The following is a 20,222-nucleotide window of genomic DNA, read 5'->3' as shown; positions in this document are numbered from 1 at the left end:
AATTATTGTATAAAATGAAATGAACTCTAATTATGAACTCAATTTATAATTGAACAGCACTTTGAACTTGCTGAACTGAATTTTTTCTCAACGATAGTACATTAATTTGGATTATGTACTATAATTTAGTTTTTTAAGGTTCACTGAAGAAGATTTCTATTGAAACATTAAGTTTTAAACAAACTTTAATTATTTTCAAAACTAAAATATCAAACTTCTAAAACAAAAATAATACTTTTTCATAAAAAAAATTTAAATAATCGCCTTTTAAATACTACTAACTTGCATTTAATTATTTAACTTCATTCTATGATCTACTAATATTTAATATTCTATTTTATCATTTAATTACATTTTTTATTTTAGTTTCAAAAAAACAAAATTTTAAAATAGTTAATAAAAAAAAATCTTTGCCAATATTCTAATTAATTATTTTTAAACACCATATTTAATTCCATAATCCTGATAATGTCCAACATGGTGATGAGATCTATAATGACCAGCTAAATTACCTAAATTACCTGCTGATAAATGACTACTAATAACTGCTGGTGGACTAGCTGAATTTAAACTACCATTTGGGCTACTTGTATCCATTTGACAATTTGTTGTTTGTTCAAATACCATATCACGAAAACCGCCAACAACACTTGTTGTTACCGATGGGCTTGTTGTATTATTGTTATTATTATTAAGTACAGATTCTGGTGGTGTTTCAGGTGTATACCAACCACCATGATGATGACCAGCTGCTGTCGGATGTGTATGTGGATGATGATGGTGATGATGATGATGATGTGGATTAATATGATGTGAATGATGACGTGTTAATTGATGTGCAGCACTAGCTGCTGCTGCTGCAGTTGCCGCTGATGTTGATACTAAATTTTCTTCATTTAAATGATGATATGGATATGATCCATGATGTAATCTTGGATTATATACAGTCATTAATGAGTCAACTGTAAAACCATGTTCAACTGCTGTACTACCTAAATGATTCATTTGTGCTAAACTATCATGGCATGAATTTAACATTGTTGCTGAACTTAATTGATTATCTTTTGATATACATGCTGTACCAATACCATGATGTGGAACTAAATGATCAGTACCAGGTTCTCTTTTAAAATGTTGTTTTGGATCTAAATGTATACCATTTGTCATTAATTTTAATGGTTTGATATCAGCTAATTTTTCATCTAACATTAATGTTTGACGTTTAATTGCTTCCTCTTTTTCACGTAATGCATCTTTCTTTTTAAAACGTCGACGTCGACGTAAAAATGAACCATTATCAAACATATTATATGAATCTGGATCTAATGTCCAATAGCTACCTTTACCTGGTTTTTTATCATCACGTGCTACTTTAACAAAACATTCATTTAAACTTAAATTATGTCGTATAGAATTTTGCCATCCTTGTTTATTATCACGATAATATGGGAAACGTTCCATAATATATTGATAAATACCATTTAATGTAATTTTTTTATCAGATGAATTTTGTATTGCCATTGCTATTAATGCAATATAAGAATATGGTGGTTTAACAATTTCTTTATTTTGATGTGGTGCTGTTAATGCATATGCCGCCGCTGTACCAGGATATGGATAACGTGAATATTGATCATATGCATAATGTGCTGCTGTTGGTGCCATTGTTGATGCTGCCGTCGGATAACCAGCTGTTTGAGCGTAATGTCTTGAAAATGAATTTTGATCGGTGAATAGAGTATGCATTATTGTAAATGCTTTTTATTTTAAAAAAAAAAGTAAAATTATATAATTTTTTTTTATTTTATATTAGCACAGTTTTAATTTTTTTATGTTTATAATTCCAAAAAAAATTTAAAATCACAAATAGATTGACACGAACTATTTAGTTTTTTTTTTTTTTTTGTTTAATAGAATCAAACTGTTAATTAGAACTGTTATATAACGTGGTGCTCAAACTCAATTTTAGTATATACTATTTTCTTCCATTTAAGTAAATAAATTTAGTTTTTTAATATTAGTTTTTTTTTTAAATATAATTAAGTGAAATTTGTGTATTTTAATTTAGCAATTATTCCCACAATTTTGAATTCAATTTTTCACAAATATTTTTATATTAAAAATTTACTATAATTATATTTTTTCTTTTTTAACTAGTATATTTAAAATTGTCTCCGAATTATTTCTAATAAAAATATTATTTTGTCTAATATTCAAAATAATATTTATTTTATACACCTTAAAATAATAATAATTATTATTTTAGCACTTTTTTTTATATGATTACGTGGACGAGGTTGTATAACTCAATTGGTGTGTAAAATTCGATAATTTGTTTTTTGTGTTTTGCTTTTTTTTTATATATTTTATTACACTAAGTGTTTTATAGTAAGAGAATGGTGTTTTATGTGTGATTTCTTATTTAAAATTTGTTTATATTTTAAATATTTCGAATTTAAATGGCTGTTCGTACCAACAAAATTGAAATACTTTCGTTATACTTAATCGTAAAAGAATTTTTTTATTCTTGGGGTACGCACCACGCTGATATTTTGGTTCGAAACACTGTTTTTCTCTTATATATTACAAAAAAATTCAATTGTTTTTTGATATTTTTAAATATAAGTGTAAATAATGATTTTATTTAAATCATTTTAAATTATACTTGTATATACGAATAAATATTATAAAGTGCAAATATCAGATTTTTTAGTTATAAATCAACATTATCATTTTATTTTATAATTTGTCTATGTGTTGGATTGTTTATACGTTCAAGTCGAAATCTATATTCTATATACCGTGTAGTAAAACTTCTTTCTTTAAAATAAAAACCATAAAAATAAAAAAAGAGAATCCACTTTTGTTTTTTTAATTTTTTCTTATTATCTTTCTTTTTTTTTTCTATAACAATTTCGACACTTAAAATTAAAATATTATTAAAAATAATATTATTATTTTTTGAAAAAATATTTTCAAAATTTTTTTATATGTAGGCATGAATCATATATATGAAAGATAGCACACCAAAAAAATTATAACATCCGTTCAGATTTGTAACACGTAAGATACTGAATTTTTCCTTTCTTAAGATACTCTTGTTATTTTTTCTGGTTTGTTATTTTATTTTTATTTTCATTTCTGTTCTGTTGTTGTTATTATTATTTTTTTTCTTTTTTGTATTTTTGCTTTAAAAATTATCAATCACATACAAGATTTATATAAGAAAATATTATTATACTAATGCACAAGTGGTATACACATAATATGCGCTACATCATTATTTTGGGTGAATTACAAAAATATTTCATCTTCTCCTCAATTGAAGCAATACAAAAATAAACATACCCTATATTTATGTACAAATTTTACGCACACATATACAGGGAAATTTTATATTTATATAATATGTAAAACGAAATATACTGGGTATTTAAGATGGGTAGGTATTTGTTCCATTCTTTATTAATATTTAATTCCATAATGGACTTGACAGAGTATATATGTACGTACATATAAATACTTGGTGTTGCACTAAAAGACATATGTACGTTCAGTATATATAAATTCCTGATGTGCCTTATGTACTATAATTCCCGTGTTTTGTCTTATTGATGTGAATATAATACTCGTAAATTATATATAGATATACGAGTATAATGATGTGTATGCTAGTTTCTGATGTTATATTTAAAGAAAAATGCACATGTGAACGTAAAAAAAATATCTATAATATAATTAAGTATAACAATAAATAAAAATATTTCAAATTAATTTTAGTTTATTTTTGATTTTTCACTTTTTAACTATGTTAATTCAATATACAAATACGTAAAAAATTAATTATACAGAAAATCCTTTATTTAAGGGTTATATATACTTATAGCATTCTGCAATATATACATACATACGTAAATATTCTAAATTACTTCAGAGAAATTGATTTAATTTTCTAAGGTATGGAGTAAATACTAACATACATATAAAAATAAGTATTATACGTATACATAAATATTTAAGGCTTATTTTTTATTAAAAACCGAAATGAATGTTCATAAACTAATCCTCGAAAATACTCTTTTATATATAGGCTCTTAGCAATGTTATACATTAAGAGTGTTATATATCCTTAAATGGAACGGCAAAAATAAGACTAGAAATAGATAAACTGTTATACCGTTGTATTAACTGTTATATTAACTGTTATACTGTTATAAAAATGTTATTACGAGTATACAAAACTTGCGTAATATGTTAGTATCTAAGTACTTTATAATAAAAAATATATGAATATCATCTATAATATAACAGTTATAATATTGTATTATAACGGAACTTACATTGATAAATTTTAAAACACGCACACAAAATAAAAAAAGTAATTTATCAACGGTACTTTCAATATTTAAGATAGTATTTGTTTGATTTGCGAGTGTATTTACAGATTTACATTGTATACCTTAAAATACTTGTGTTTGTTTCCATAATAATAATTTTTTTACACATTTTTGCCAAAAGGGTCTACCAGAAATATGTTGGAAACTATCGTTAGATAAGTATACGTATGTATGTATGTATGTGTATTGATTTACTTTTTATATTTTCTTTTTGCTTTTCCTTTTTGATAGTTAGACTACGGAGACAATAATAAATATTGAAAAACTGAGAAAATAAAAAAAGGAATAATAAAATAAATATATAAATGACACCCCTGAAGCAATTTTTTTTTTATTGTTTTGACTACGCGTAGGATTCCTTTAGGTTAAAAAATGTCATTAATATACAAAAGTACTTATACATAACATTTGATATCATGAATTGATTGCATTAATATAGATACAATAATATACATACATATATGCATTTGAATGTATGTACATACATACCTTTGTACATGTCGCATGAAATATTAGCCTTAATAAAGTTTTTATTAAAGAACCGCCCGCCTTCTTGTTTTGAATTGGGTAAAATCAAAATATTTTCTTTTCGATTTTTTTTTTCTGTTTATGAAAAGTTTGAGATTTGCTTTATGTACAATATATGTACGTTTGCATCGTATGGCTATATACAATGTACATGTAGATAAATTTACGTAAGTATGTATGCAATAATTTTTATAAATATACAAAATACTATGTTAAATATATGTATAAGAGAATGCATTAAAAATTGAAAATTGCAATATTTTTGTTATTGATATCTTTATTATGTTATTTTATTCGTTTTTTAAATACGATATTGAAGAGATTTTGTTGAAATAACGTAATATTTTTTTTAGGTTAAGAAAATTTTTAGTTTTCCATCATTATAATATGTATATGTGCCTTATGATGTACATTCCATACATATATACATATACACGTATATACATATATAGGTTGAGGCTGCGGTTATAGAAATTATTCAATTAGTATAAGTCCATTAATTTCGAAGTGATTTTCATTTAGAATAAATTATAATGTTTATATTTTTAATATACTTTATATGACAGTGATAAATATTTAATTTGAAATGAATTGAAAAATCTTTTCTTTCTTTCAAAAAATAAAAACAAATTTAGTGTCCGTGATCATTCAATTATAATAAAGCATACTTCAAAAAGCTTCGAGGTACTAGTTTCGTAGTTGGGAGAAGTATGCAAATATTAAGCTGTTTTGTATATTAAAATCCTGTCATATGGGAAAGAAAACTATAACCTATAAATTTTAATATTGATGATTTGATGTTTACATTCCTTACCAAAATGTAAGGTCATCTAACTTGAGAGAGGGTCGAGCTGAAAAAGAATTTTTTTCTAACGAAGTGAACTATATATGAAAATACAAGAGCTACTAAAAGTTCAGACTAAATAACAGTAAATTTTAATGACAATTTTGTTTTTTAATAAATATAAAAGTTCAAATATGGTATGCCGCTGCAGGAGAAGCCAGCCACTGATTTGCTACGTTTGTAAAACTTAAAAAATATTTCTGTTTTTTGATACAATAATTACTTAAAAAATTAAAGACTTTGAGGGGCTATAACTTTTAGAGGTGGGAGTAAAGCAAAAATTTTCTTCTAAACAAAGTTTCTAATAAAGATCTGTGTACATATAATATTTTCTACATATGAAAAGGTCATAGATTTCTATCTTCAATTTATTTTACAATTTTTTAAATTGACGGAAACTATTATTCGACATATTATTATTAAAAATCAATAACATAGAGTATTGGCTACAATTATAAATGCTATTCATTGCTATATACATATATTGCTTTAGTATATATGTATTATATGAAATTCAATAATGAATATAATAATTTAACATTAAAGCGTACATCATCTACAATCCCATTCATATATATATACATTTGCCAAACGTATATATGTATGTACAAATCCATAATGTATAGTGCATACTTCCATTCGATATTTTATACATATTTTAATTTACAATATTCGCCCCAGATACACTATACTATTTTATGTAATTCTATATATAAATAACCCCTCTGTACATATAAACATTTAATAACAATGTAATATTATTATTATTAAATATCATTATATATACATATGAATGTATATACGCAACTCAATTTATGTTATATGTGAAAAATCATCATATAAAATAATATTTTTTATTAAAAAGGTGCATTGATTGTGTCTCTATATTATGAAATTTTATTAATAGAAATTGCATTTTACTATATTTATTTTTTTTTTTACTTTTTTTGTTGGTTTTGTTTCTTTGTATTTGTGATCTGCATTTAAAACTGTATATTCATATGAGTTTGTATTTGAATTATGTATTGGTTATTTATTGGATTGGAATATTTTAATAAAATTGATTATGTACATATATATATATATATATATATATATATATATTCTTACGGTATATAATATTTATCTTTATGTATTAGTAAATAAATTAATAAAAGAATATTTTGTTAGAGTATATGAATGAATATATTAAAATTAATTTTTTGATATTTAACAAGGGCATATACATATATACATACATATGTATGTATATATCTGCTATACCATTAAAATAGTTACAAAAAATTAATCAGTCAATTTTATACAAAATTTTAGAATTAATATTAGGATTAATATACGCAAATTTTTATTACAAATGTTTGTTCCAAATTTGGATTGATTGCCTCAAGTATACTTTGACATATTCGCAATGACATTAATTACAAAATTCAATTTTCTCTAATATATGTACATATGTGTGTATTTTAAATTATATATAAGTATAATACATAATATGTAAGTATGTTTAAAAAATAAAATTCATAGGTATACAATATACATATTTTCACAATTCCAGTTAAAATGTTTGCCTTCTTGTCTTTAATTAGAAGTATAAGAAAATCAGAATATATATGTATATATACATACATATATATATATATATACAAACAAAATAAGTTCAAATTTTTATATTGTACATAAATTTCAACACATTTAAAATATAAAATAATATTTAAAAAAAAAATAGGGGGCGCTTGAGATCCTCAATGGCATACCGTATATGTATGCATTGAATTTGAATTTAAATGTGTGCGTAATAAACGGTACATGTGCGTATTTACACACATAGGTAAATACTTATGTGAATATTATTTTATCCTTAAACTAGAGTAAAATTTTTTTTTGTTACGGTTTTTTTTTTTTTGGTATTTAATTTTTTTTTTCTTTGTTTTTTGTAAAAATATTTTCATTTATAATTTAATTATTTATTGTTTTTAGCAGCTTAAAAATAATTTTTACATTTTTTTTTTTTATTTTTGTTTTCGGAATAAGTTAAGTATATATTTTTTAAGATAATAAATTCAGAATTTTTTTTTTATTACATGAGTAAAATCGAAAATATTTTTTTATTTTCCAATATAGATTTTTTTTTTGTTTTATTCTTTTTGGTTTATTTTATTATTTTCTTTTTTATGATTTTCCTTTATTATAGGGATGGTATTATAGAATTGATAATTAATGTTTGGCGACTCATTAATTTTTATTGAATTATTTTTATTTAAAAAATAAGCCTTTTATTAATTTTGAATATTTTGAATATTTTTGTTTTTTGGAAATTTATGAAATAAATGTTAATATCTTTAGTTATAATAATTAATTTTACACAGAAAATGTGGGGTAAGTATGGTATTATTTGAAGAAATGGAAAGGCAAAATTGCTGACTAGTTCATGTAGAAGTTACTCTAGAATTATACCCAAAAATTTATTTCCTAAAACTTTACAATTCAATTGATTTCTATTGTAATTTAAAAGTGGTTTTCTTAATACGTAATTTTTCTATATGAGATTTTATCATAAGATCGTTTACGGAAAACAAGTCGTGGTTTCCAGTTCAATTAATTTTTATATAATTTGTATACTTTTAGAATAATTTTAGTAATAATCTTTTTATTAATTAGCAATCTATCTAGTTAGGGTCTTGATTATAAATTGAATTTTTTTTCAATTAAACGCTCTTATATATAAGAATTGCTAAATTACCGAATAAATTTGAATCTTTATGAATATTGCCCTGTAAATTAGAAATTTTTTGTTTATAATTATTGAAACTATTGCTTAAAGTCCGATATTATTGTATGTTTGATCCACTATAGTGAATATTAAGTCTGATTTTAGTTTAATATTAAAAGAAATTTCTCTGAAATTTATAAGATTATGAAACTGAATATTAATTACTTTGATTTATTAATGAAAATGGAATTTATCAAAATGATATTGTTATTAGGACTGTCTTCATACAATATTATGCAACAAATAAAACATGAATCTGTTTAACCTATGTTACATAAAAATTAAGAAAATTTATGGATCGTATATTTACGTAAATAGTTCCAAGGGCCAAATAGTTCAAAATGTTTATTTGATTGCTGTATAAACTACATTAGTATAGAGAATTTAAAGCAATTTGCAGCTTCCGTGTAAAAGCCTCACATTCAAAACCTCTAGCTTCACGCAAGTATTTATTTTTAAACTCCTACATCGATAATCACTTTAAATTGAACCTATTGTAGAACCTAGAGAAAATTCATAATACTATTCTCTGTTTTATTGCTAATATCGTAAAATCGATTTATTTTCTGTTTAATTTAATTAAGAGGTTTTTATACGTATTCTTTTTGATTTTTTTCAATGTATCGAATTCATAGATAATCACACATTATGTGCGGGTATATAAAAAAAAAGAAATACAATTTTACTCTTTCCGCTTATTAATAAATTGCATAACTGGAAAATTATTGTATTAGGAGGTTGTTTTTTTCTTTTTTTAATTAATAAAAAGAAAGGATATAAATAGTTAATAAACTTTTAATGATTGTTTTTCTTTCCTATATTCAATATTTTCACTTTGACTTCATATATTGTACATTAAATAGTAAATTAAAAATTCATTAATTAATTTTAATTATATTTATACATGCGTTATATGGATGAATTTTCTTTTAGAATATTTTCTCTTAGACTAATACAATTAAGAGGAAATTCATTATTATAATAGAGTAAATTTTTTTTAATATTGTTGTATATTAAATTGTAATTGAAATGTTATTTTAAGGTAATTAGAAATTATAATTTATTTTTCATTTATTTAGTATAGTAATTTTTTTTTTTTCTTTATATACCTTTTAATTTATGTCAGTTCACAATATTATTTTGATATTTATTTAATTATATAGAATAAAATAAGGTGTATAAAGTTATGTTGAAGGGTATATGTAGCTTATATTATTATATATTAAGTATATTAATTAAATTATATTTTAGTTTTCATAAAATTACAATGAATTTGATGTTAATTATTTAAAATATTATGTAAATTTAAAATGTTATGTAAGTTGAAAATTTTATATATTAAAATTGAAAATATTGATTAAATCAATTTTTTTATTTACTTAGTTAAATATTTTATATCATTCTTAGAATTTCCTATATATATATTGGTCCTATAATATAATTTCCTATAGATATTGGTTGCTTATTTTTGCAAGAACTTAAAAGACCAGCAATAATTTACAATTAAATTCTTCAATATGATTTAAAACAAAAAGCTCCCAAGTCCAGTTTAACTATTTTAAAATTTTATTTATAATTTAAATTTTTTCAATTTATAGAATAAATTTCTGTAAAACTTATAGTTGTCTAAATAATCTGTTTAAATCATCAAATATATAAAATGTGCCTAACATAGTTCGTACTTTATTGTTCAAATTTTATTTGAAAAGCTTATTTAATGAAAATTTCATTTCCTTCTTCTCTATTGCTCTATTTTACGGGTAATGAATAATTTTTTAAAAATATTACTGGGTAATCTCTGCAGTAAAAACGGCTTTGGGAAAAAGTAGTCATTTATTTTAAAACTTGAATTTTTATTTAACATTTAATTTACCTCGTAGTTCAACAGGTTCAGATTATTATAAAATTAGAAGATAAGAGTGTAAAATTTACGTTTTTCTTAGTATTTGTCCGATGTATGCTTTGAAAAATATCTTGACACAAATTTTTGGTAACTCTTTTTGAAAATTATATTCTGTATACTAATATTTCTAACATCAATTTATACTAATTTTGAAATATTAATAAGGTGCATTTTCATATTGAATAAGTCATATGATACGAGCACAGAACTTGAAATTGAAAGACATAAATTGGATTACCGATGTTATTTATGTGTTACTCCACAATTAGTAAAAAATGCATGTAAAAGGTTTCATTGTCTCATTTTTGTTCTTTTCTGCTAATCTACGAAGTGTAGGCAAAATATAAAATACAAAACAATCACCATACTTTTTTGTTTCAATTTCATTAAAATGTTGAATATTAGTTTCATTAAATGCTCAAATCTAATTACATTAATTCATATACCTATGTATAAAACAAAATTTTACTTGCTTACGCAAATTGTGTTGCTGCTTGTATTAATGTATTATGACCCAAAATCTAAATTAATAAAGACTGCAAAATGTTATCTCTAATTCAAACTTAAGATTTTTTTCTATAACAAATCAAAGAGTTAATCAATTATTTGACAGTCGATTTATTAAAATAGTTTGTTATCTATTTTATAATAAATAATGCGTATACATGCGATATTGCACATATCAGAGACAAATGTTATATAAATACGGGAATTACCAAAATTATATATTAAAATAATTTTGTAATAAAACCTTAGACTATAATTATATGGCGTATGTTTTATTATCAATGAATTATTGTATTCCGACTCAACCACATAACAATAATTAACACCTGTCATTTCTTTAACAAGTATTTGCACGTTAAAAGGCTATTTCCGCTCTTATAAAATTAATATACTTATATACACAAAGGATATACCTAAAGCATATATTAAAAATAGAACAGTGTTAAATAAAAATGTGTAATAAAATAAAAAATATCCGAATATTTAAATATTTTAAACTTAAAATAATAATAACTGTTAATTCATAAAAATCATTGGAAATACCCACATTAAAATTAAAGAAAACCTTACAATTACCTGTTTTAAATATTTTTTCGAACATCCTGTTATCATAAATAACTGTACAATGTATATATACATTGTATACAAGTATGTATAGGTAAAAAATATTTACTTTAGAAAAAAGGCGATTGTATAAAAGCATAAAATTTCTTAAAAATTTTTAGGCCTAAGTTTAATGTTTATTAAAAAATTTATTTAACATTTATCACCTTCAAATGCTACATTTTAAGCATGTATAATATCGAGAATATTAAATTGTTTCCGGATTTATTGGGAAATACCGGCATTAATAAAAAATTATCTATTTTAACATAAGTAAACCATAAAAATCCTTTTTAGTCCATTTCAGTTTTTGCTTTACTATGAATTTTATATTTTAGATAAATGCAGACATAAATGTGTGTTGGCTAAAAGTATACTCGTACAAGGTAAGTAGATTTTTATTATAACAATGTACTCAACTCATGCCTCGCCTATTCAAACACATTAATGTTTAAGTGATTTTTTTTTTTTCATCTTAATTTTTACAACGCCATGGTTATTATAAGTAGATCAGCGCCTATTAAAATTTTATTTTAAAAGTGTATAGAACAAAAAGATGGTACAGAAAAAAAAAAAACAATTATTTATGAATGAATTTCGTTCACCTTATGTCTATATGTGTAGGTCCATAAAGGTCTTCGATTTTATAAGAAGAATGAAAATTAATCAAAAACAAAAGAAAAAGAAAACACAAAAAAAAAAAAATAGATGTGAGCTTATTTAAACTTCTTTTTAAATTTTACAAAAAAAAATCTTTTAAAAATTTTTTAACCTGGAGGCGATTATTATTGATTACTCTTGATGAAATAATACAAAAAAGAAATATGATGTGGTAAAAATTGGAAACTTAAAAATTCTTGAATATGGGGGAAAAAAATTACGTTTTTAAATACTTGAGAACTTTATTTTTGCCTAATAATGGGGAAATTCAATCTTATTACTTTTATTGTGAAATTTTTGAATTTTAAAGTATGTACATATGTGAGATTTTTTTTAGAAAATTTGATCATAATGACGGGAAGACTCAATCAATATATTTTTTTCCAATATTTGGTTATAATTTTTTATATATATAGGTATATGTGCATGCATACATATGTATGTACATATATTTTGATTTTCTTAACCTATATTTTAAATATTTTAAAATAATATTGAATTTTTATAAAAATTTTGTATAAAAAGAATATTGCGCTATATGTGATCCAAAAAAATTTTGAATTGAATTTTGAAGAGGTTGATTTGAATAAATTTAGTTTTGTTTCTAGGAAGACATAAATCCAATATATAAACTCAAAGAATGAAGGAATAGATTTAAGATGAATTATACCTTAATGGACTTAGCATTCGACTTAAAAAATTCTGGACAATTTCTTCAAGAATTTGAACTGAAGCCCACAACGCATTTATATATTGAAAGTAATTGGTTTTATTATTACAGTTTTCAATTTATAATATTTATATTAATTATTTTTATATCATAGTATTTTTACAAGTTAAGATTTTGGAACTTTATCTTATACAAATTGTGTAACAGACAGTTCGATACAAAAAAAAAAATACTTGTCTGAATCCCTAAATAAAAAATTTCTAGTTGCTTAATAAGTATTTTTTCCATAGAAGATTTAACCCCTATAAAATATCAAATGCGTTAACCCATATTTTGTAAAAAATTAAAATTTAAAAGTTCTTTGGATGAATAAGGTAAAACTAAAATCTGTTGAGAAATGAAGGAGTAAGCCGTATCACTTCGCTTTGCTTTCTACGGGATATGAAGAGAAAAAGAAGAACTAACTATAAAAGAACAAACTGAAACTCGATTAACTATTTTTAAAATTAAATTTACAACATGAAACTTAAATCTATACTTAAAATTTACAAAAATTACGTAAAATCTAGAATTTCAATCACAAATATTTTTTTTAAGAAAAAAAAAGGTAAATACAAAATCAGAAATTTGTAAAATTGAAAAAACAAATATTATTTTTATGTCTACCTATTGTACTCGTATGTATGTATGTATGTATGTTGAAATCTTAAATTGAAATCAATTTTAATCAAAAATTTTGTGTATAAGTATGTATGTATGTATTTAAGTACTTTATTCCAATTCAATTAAAATATCCTTTTTTGTATCCAATATATTCTGACTCCATTTATGTAGGTATGTGCATATACATATAAATTTTGTACCTATAAGCTTTACATTATGTACTCATGTATGTATATAAATATAAATAAAAAATTGTTGTAAATTTATATGTACGTACTCTTGTATTGTACATTAAGAAAAACATGAAAGTAGCAATAAAAGAGTAACCAATATAAAAATAAATCCTTTATACAATTCCAATATCTTTTCAATTCCTTTAATCCTTCTTAAAATATTTAGGAATTCAATGATTTATTGATTTTGCAAGAGGTAACATACATACATACATACATATACATATGTATGTACATACAATGTAATGAAAAATTAAAAAAATTTTGTTTGCTTTTTTGTTTTAACTTCCATTCAGATTTCTTACAATTTAACGTTCATTTTCCTTTTACTTACTTAGTACTATTATAAGTACATACATAATATGTATGTATGTATATACATATGTATGAATTTAAATAATAAGCCCATGTAATATCTACAACTATCTACATATAAAATATATACATATGTATATGTATGCATGTACATACATTATTTAGTTTCATTCCTTTAGATTTTATATGTGCATACATTGTCTACATATATATACTAACATATACGTTTAGTCGTACGTGTAAGATGCATTAAAATTAATAAAATATTTTAAATTGGTTACATGGCATACAATAAAACATCGGCCATATTTTACTTTACCTCTTAACAAAAAATTTCATCTTCCATTATAATATGGTAAAGGGGAGAATTAAAATACAAAAATGAAAATACCGCTATCTCTGCAGCCATCCATACGTGCTTACCGTAGCAACGCCAGAGTATTAAACATACTACTCACACAATAGTCCGCAATCAATAATCGTAAAATATAAATTCGAGTAAAATATAAGAAATAAATTAAACACAAATAAAAAAAATTTCCAAATATTTACAACTACTTGAACATTCTAAATTTGAATGTGTTTGAGAGTAGGTTGGGCTTCATATCTATATAGGTGTGTGTTTCGAATACATTCTTTAAAAAGTCACCATATTTTTAAATATTATAATATGTATGCAAACAGGTTCATACATATTGAATTTAAACGTTAATATGAAAATGTTTCCGCCCCATTTATAACAACACAAACTTAAAAATGACACATGCAAATAATTTTCTATTTTATTTAAGCAAATTTTAAACGTGTTTGTTCTTATTGAACAGAAAATTTTTTATACGTAAGAGTGACTGTATACGTAAAAAATATGTAATTTAAGTATGCACAGGTAAAAGTATGTATATTTAATTAAATACAAATCTGTGTTATGCCAAAATTTATTTTTTTTTTGTCACATAAAATAAAATTTAAAGGGGCGATTTTTTATGCTTTCATAGATTCTATGTGCGAAATTGCTCATGTGCATAAAATACACTTAGTTTAATGCATTCTATTTGCTATGTACTATTGTGCTATATAAATTATAGTTATTGAATATATTATTTCGCATTTAAATATTGAAATTAATTTTAGAATAAGTATTCAAAAGTCTTGAACTTTAACAAGTAAGTATAATTGAAAATTATTTACATACATATGTATGTATATGTACATACATATGTATGTATGCATATGACTAGCTTTCAATTAAAATTATATACATAAATTTATCAAAATTTATAAAATTAGTAAAAGTTTTTGATAGAAAGTATAGAAAGCATAGAATTTGATCTTTTTTTCTCTTTCTATATCCTTCTATTGTTTATTGTTAAAATTGAATTAAAATATACTTTTTTACACAATTTTATATATGTATAATTTAGCTTTCTTTCAAGCAATATGAGTCATGTGTATGTATATGTTAAAACATGATGTACATACGTATGTATATTGAGTTAAGTCGTTTATGTATAATCAACAAAAGTGTAGCACTTTGTTGACACGATTTATACAAACACATTCTTATTTTTTAAGATTTTCATGCTTTATTTATTCTTTTTTTTGAGACTTTTTTAATAAAATGCAATTATGTATTCAGGTATAGACAGTCTGGCGGCACAAAAAAAATATATATATGTATTTTTAGAAATTTTTTTTTTATTTCTTTGTCCAATTTCAAATCCTGTTTAATTCTCAATGTTGCACTATAATTTATCTTGAATTAAACTGGCTTTTGTACAGGAATGATTGAATGAATTATGAAAATTAAGAGCTACAGCAAATGCATTATATCATGAATTTCAGATTTTCAAAATTAAAATTTAAATATACTTAATTACCTTGTATAATTAAAATAATGGGGTACAAAGTAAATACAAAATGTTTTGCAGCCATAAATATAGGAGTGGTAAAAAGGTTTGGCGTAAATAACTAAAAATTTAGCGGATCCAATTAGGTACTGTTTTTTAAATTAGAATACATTTATGTATAGTATAAAATAAAACTAATAATTAAATTTAGAATTAGAAGACAGTTCTGGCCGTAATTTTAAATTTCTTTCCATTTCTCTTATTCATTCTTTTAAAAGCTATATCTTTTCAAAATAGCTCAATCTATAATTTATGCGACATTACGCTTACAATTGATTCTTAAGCTTTTCCAAATTATCAAATTTTCGTATTTTTAATTTATTTAATTTTTAAAACTCAAATACATACATACATGTATAATCATACATTCATTTTCTAAAATTCATTGGCTATACTTACCTACTTACAAATATCTTAGGCTAAAGAATTCACTGTAAATACATACACAATCTAAAATTTTTTAACTCTTTCTCATTATTTTGTTAAGTGATTAAAATAAAACGATGTAATAAGATTTATACTTATATCCCTAAAATATATCTATGTATATATAGAATACTAACTTACCTAGCTATTCATATTAATAAACATATATGCGCATACTTTACTATAGCATGAAAGTTAGCTTTATATATTGTATAAAGGCTCTTAGATATTCACTAATTTCTAATCTTCAAATATAAGCAACATAATATGTATGTATGTATGTCTATATATCCGTATGCATATACCATAGACTTATAAAATCTTTAAATGTTAAATCTTTTACTAAAAATAACAAAATATCCTTTTTTACTAAAATTTTATTCTTTAACAAAACTGTAAGTACAATCAATATGATAAAATGATAAGAAAAAAATAAATTAAAGGAAAAAGTCATAAGGATAATCAGGATCTGCCTAACTTTAAAAGTTAATATGCAATACAATACAAAATGCAATTCCTTAACTTAAACAAGTGAAAGAAAAATGTTTACATTAAAAATCCAAAGTTATGAAAAGTAAACATTTGTGATGAAAGAATTTTTTTTTTTTGTTTATTTAATTTAAATATCCTTTTTTTTTTTCTCTTTTTTTTTGTTCTTTTTTTTTTATATTTTACAATCAATATGCCAATAATAAATAAAATTTTTATAATAAAAATTCTTCTGTATATGATAACTGTTATATACGCATAGTACTCGTATGTATGACAAAAATGAAATAATCATTTAATAATGATGATGTTGGTATGATTGATACTGATGATGGATTTTAAATTTAAAGAACTATACATATGGTGGAGGATTTATGATAAGTGGGTTTTTATTTTTCTCTCTTTGTAATTTTCATTTTTTATATCTGTTATATTAATGTTTATTTTTTTGATTTTTGAAACTGAAAAATCCTTTACATATCTGCTTATTGTATTGTATAAAAATTTTAAAAATAATTTAATATTAAATTAATATTCGTCTATATTCAGGATCAGTGGTGCACATAAAGGAAACTTTATTGCATGTATTTATTAGGATTTAAAGATCTTACATTGTAAGTTCATATTTCTTTATATTCAGATGGTTGGTAATGGTATACGAAATAATTATTTTTAAATTATTATATAAAAAATCTATACATATTTATATATAAATATATTATTAAAATAGGTATACATATTTTTAAATGTAAGATTTGATATTTATCTTTAGTTATGATTTGTTTAATATTTTAATTGATTATTTGACCAAATATTCAATTGATATTTAAAACTTGAAGTAAAAATTAAAACAATACCTCGCAATTTTGGAAATAATGCTATTATTGATCAATATTTTATATAAATGTAATTACATATAAATGTTTATTTATTTATACACACATTAATTAAATTCAACACAAAGAAGTGTGAAATTTTCCCATGCTCTTTATAGAACAAAACAAAAATTTTTTATGAACTAATCTTATCTATTTGAAATTGTTGATACAATTAATTTCTGATAAAATTGTCTTCAAATTTGTCAATAATATAAAAGTCTAAAAAAACAATTTTGTTTTTACATTATTCCTATATACGTAAAAAATAATCTTAGATTATTTATAAATTAAACGTTTTAGTCATACATAGAAATTGTTCTAAAGGTCATGCATAAAATGTTCACGTAACAACAAAAATATATTAAGAAAATTTTGCTTTTTTTGACTCCCCAGTCCCGATAAACACAAATTAATGAAAGACATGTATATATATGCTTACTTTCAATTGTAAAAATATCAAATTTTTCAATTTCGCGTCCCCAGACTTAGAGCGTCCCTGAATTATCTTCAAAAAAAAAAAAAAAAATCATTTCATAATATGAAGAATAAAATACTATGATATTTTTTTTTATGTGAAATTTAACTGAAAAATTCTATCCTTTTTATTCCTATAAATTCAAAGTATATTTATAGAGATACTTACGGCCTTCTGTTTATATAAGAAGTATTATTTTTTTTTTTTACTTTTTCTTTTATTTTTTTAAATACTCTTTCAATTTTTTTAAACTTCTGGTTTAACTGCGTTACAGATGGGTTATTGTTCGAGCCTGTCCAGTATAATTACGTATGCATTTTTGTAAATGTAAACGCGTACATAACATATGAGAATAGCAAGAAGATGAAAATAATTGATCATGATAATTCGATTTTTTTTATTTGAAATTCCAAATTTTTTTTGTTATCTTTACTATTTTTAATTCATTAAAATATATTATTTTTGCAAAATGTTTATTTTGCCCGTTTTAAGTGTTTTTCTTTTGATTTAAAAAATTTTGAAGAAAAAAATGTATATATTATTTTTATAATTTTTGCCTTTTTTTTTTAATGCATAAATACATATTTCTTTTTCCAATTTCATTCATAAAAATTTCTAAAAAAAAAAAAACCTTAAATTTGTATTGAAAATTAATATTATTATTAATTCTTTTCATTACACTTACTTGTCAAAAAAAGTAGTAGGTGATTTGTAGAACACTTTCATTGTTTTGATAGTCATGAATAAAGATGCTGTATGTTATAACAAAGGTGGATGTTTAATGTTTATTTAATAAATTAAATTTAAAATGCCTGAATATCTTGAAATTAAACCGTATAACTTTTCATTTCAAAAAATACTTAAATTACTAACTGAACACAAGAATAAATTATTTAAATATTTAATATGGGTATTTTTAATTTAAAAACCTAAAAACTTTTATCATTTCTTAAAATACTGGAAATTTAATTTTAATTGATTTAATTCCAATATTTAATATAAGTTTAATATTTCATTAAATAATACCATTAACTGAAATAAATTAGATATTTAATGGATATACATACTTAGTTTATGATATTTCACTTTTAAGGAATTTGTCCCTACAATAATGAGACAGATCGTTTTATGATTAAAAAAAAAGAGCTTGTTTTATAATAATCAAAACAAAAAATGCGATAATATAGTAAAATTATATTTAATATTGTAAATACAGTGTGAATAAAATCCTTTTTGATCAGAGATTATTATTAAGATCTATTTTTTTTTTTTGTTTCAGTTAAAATTATTTACAAATGATACAGAATATTACAGGTCATATTCATATTTCCGAAACATAGAGTTTTAATATATTATACATATATATTAATAAATATATATTATTTTTTTATATATATATGTAGTTTTATTTAATTATTATATTATTATTATATATAATCAATACATTAGTTTATAATACATACAATAAAAACCTGCTTTGAATTTCACCATCTTAAACATAAATCTTAAAAATAAATCTTATTTTTTTAACATTTCTTTACATAAATATTTTTTTAGGTCTTGATATCAATATCGGAAAAAAATATTTTTAAATTAGTTTTGAGTTAACTTTGCTTAAAACTACATATTTTAACTAGTGTTTTTTTTTTTTTATATTTGTATTTGAAATCATTAAAAAACGCAAATGCTAATAGGTCTATAACGATTTTCTTATTTTATATCGAAAATAACTTTTCTTTCTTTGCGTAAAAAATGATTATGATTAAAATGTATGATTTATAAATCATATAATATGAGTTAAATGAAGATTAAATAATATTTTATTTCTTTTGTAAATTCAAATTTTTCCATAAATTTTTCCATGTATCTACATAATTATGTATTAAAATCTGGAAAAATCAAGTTTTTGCATTTTCAAAAGTTTACATAATTATACTTATAAGTATAACAAATA

General features: G+C 22.2%; 1 protein-coding gene across 1 annotated transcript; it reads right to left on the bottom strand.

Annotated features, from left to right (window-relative positions):
- Nucleotides 1–435: 435 nt before the first annotated feature.
- LOC129608675 (fork head domain-containing protein crocodile) lies at nucleotides 436–1,746 on the bottom strand. Its single transcript, XM_055520335.1, has one exon. It carries the CDS (start codon nucleotides 1,744–1,746, stop codon nucleotides 436–438), a length of 1,311 nt encoding a protein of 436 aa, XP_055376310.1.
- Between the last annotated feature and the right edge of the window lie 18,476 nt (nucleotides 1,747–20,222).

The sequence above is a fragment of the Condylostylus longicornis genome, unplaced genomic scaffold (assembly GCF_029603195.1).
Source record: "Condylostylus longicornis isolate FDR11 unplaced genomic scaffold, ASM2960319v2 ptg000033l, whole genome shotgun sequence".
NCBI classification, from domain to species: Eukaryota; Metazoa; Arthropoda; class Insecta; order Diptera; family Dolichopodidae; genus Condylostylus; species Condylostylus longicornis.
The sequence above is the reverse complement of the archived record's forward strand: the minus strand, read 5'-3'. Positions and strand labels throughout refer to the sequence as shown.

Bases quoted from the DNA above. Each gene is read 5' to 3' on its own strand.
- LOC129608675 (XM_055520335.1), bottom strand. From the start codon at position 1,746: ATGCATACTCTATTCACCGATCAAAATTCATTTTCAAGACATTACGCT.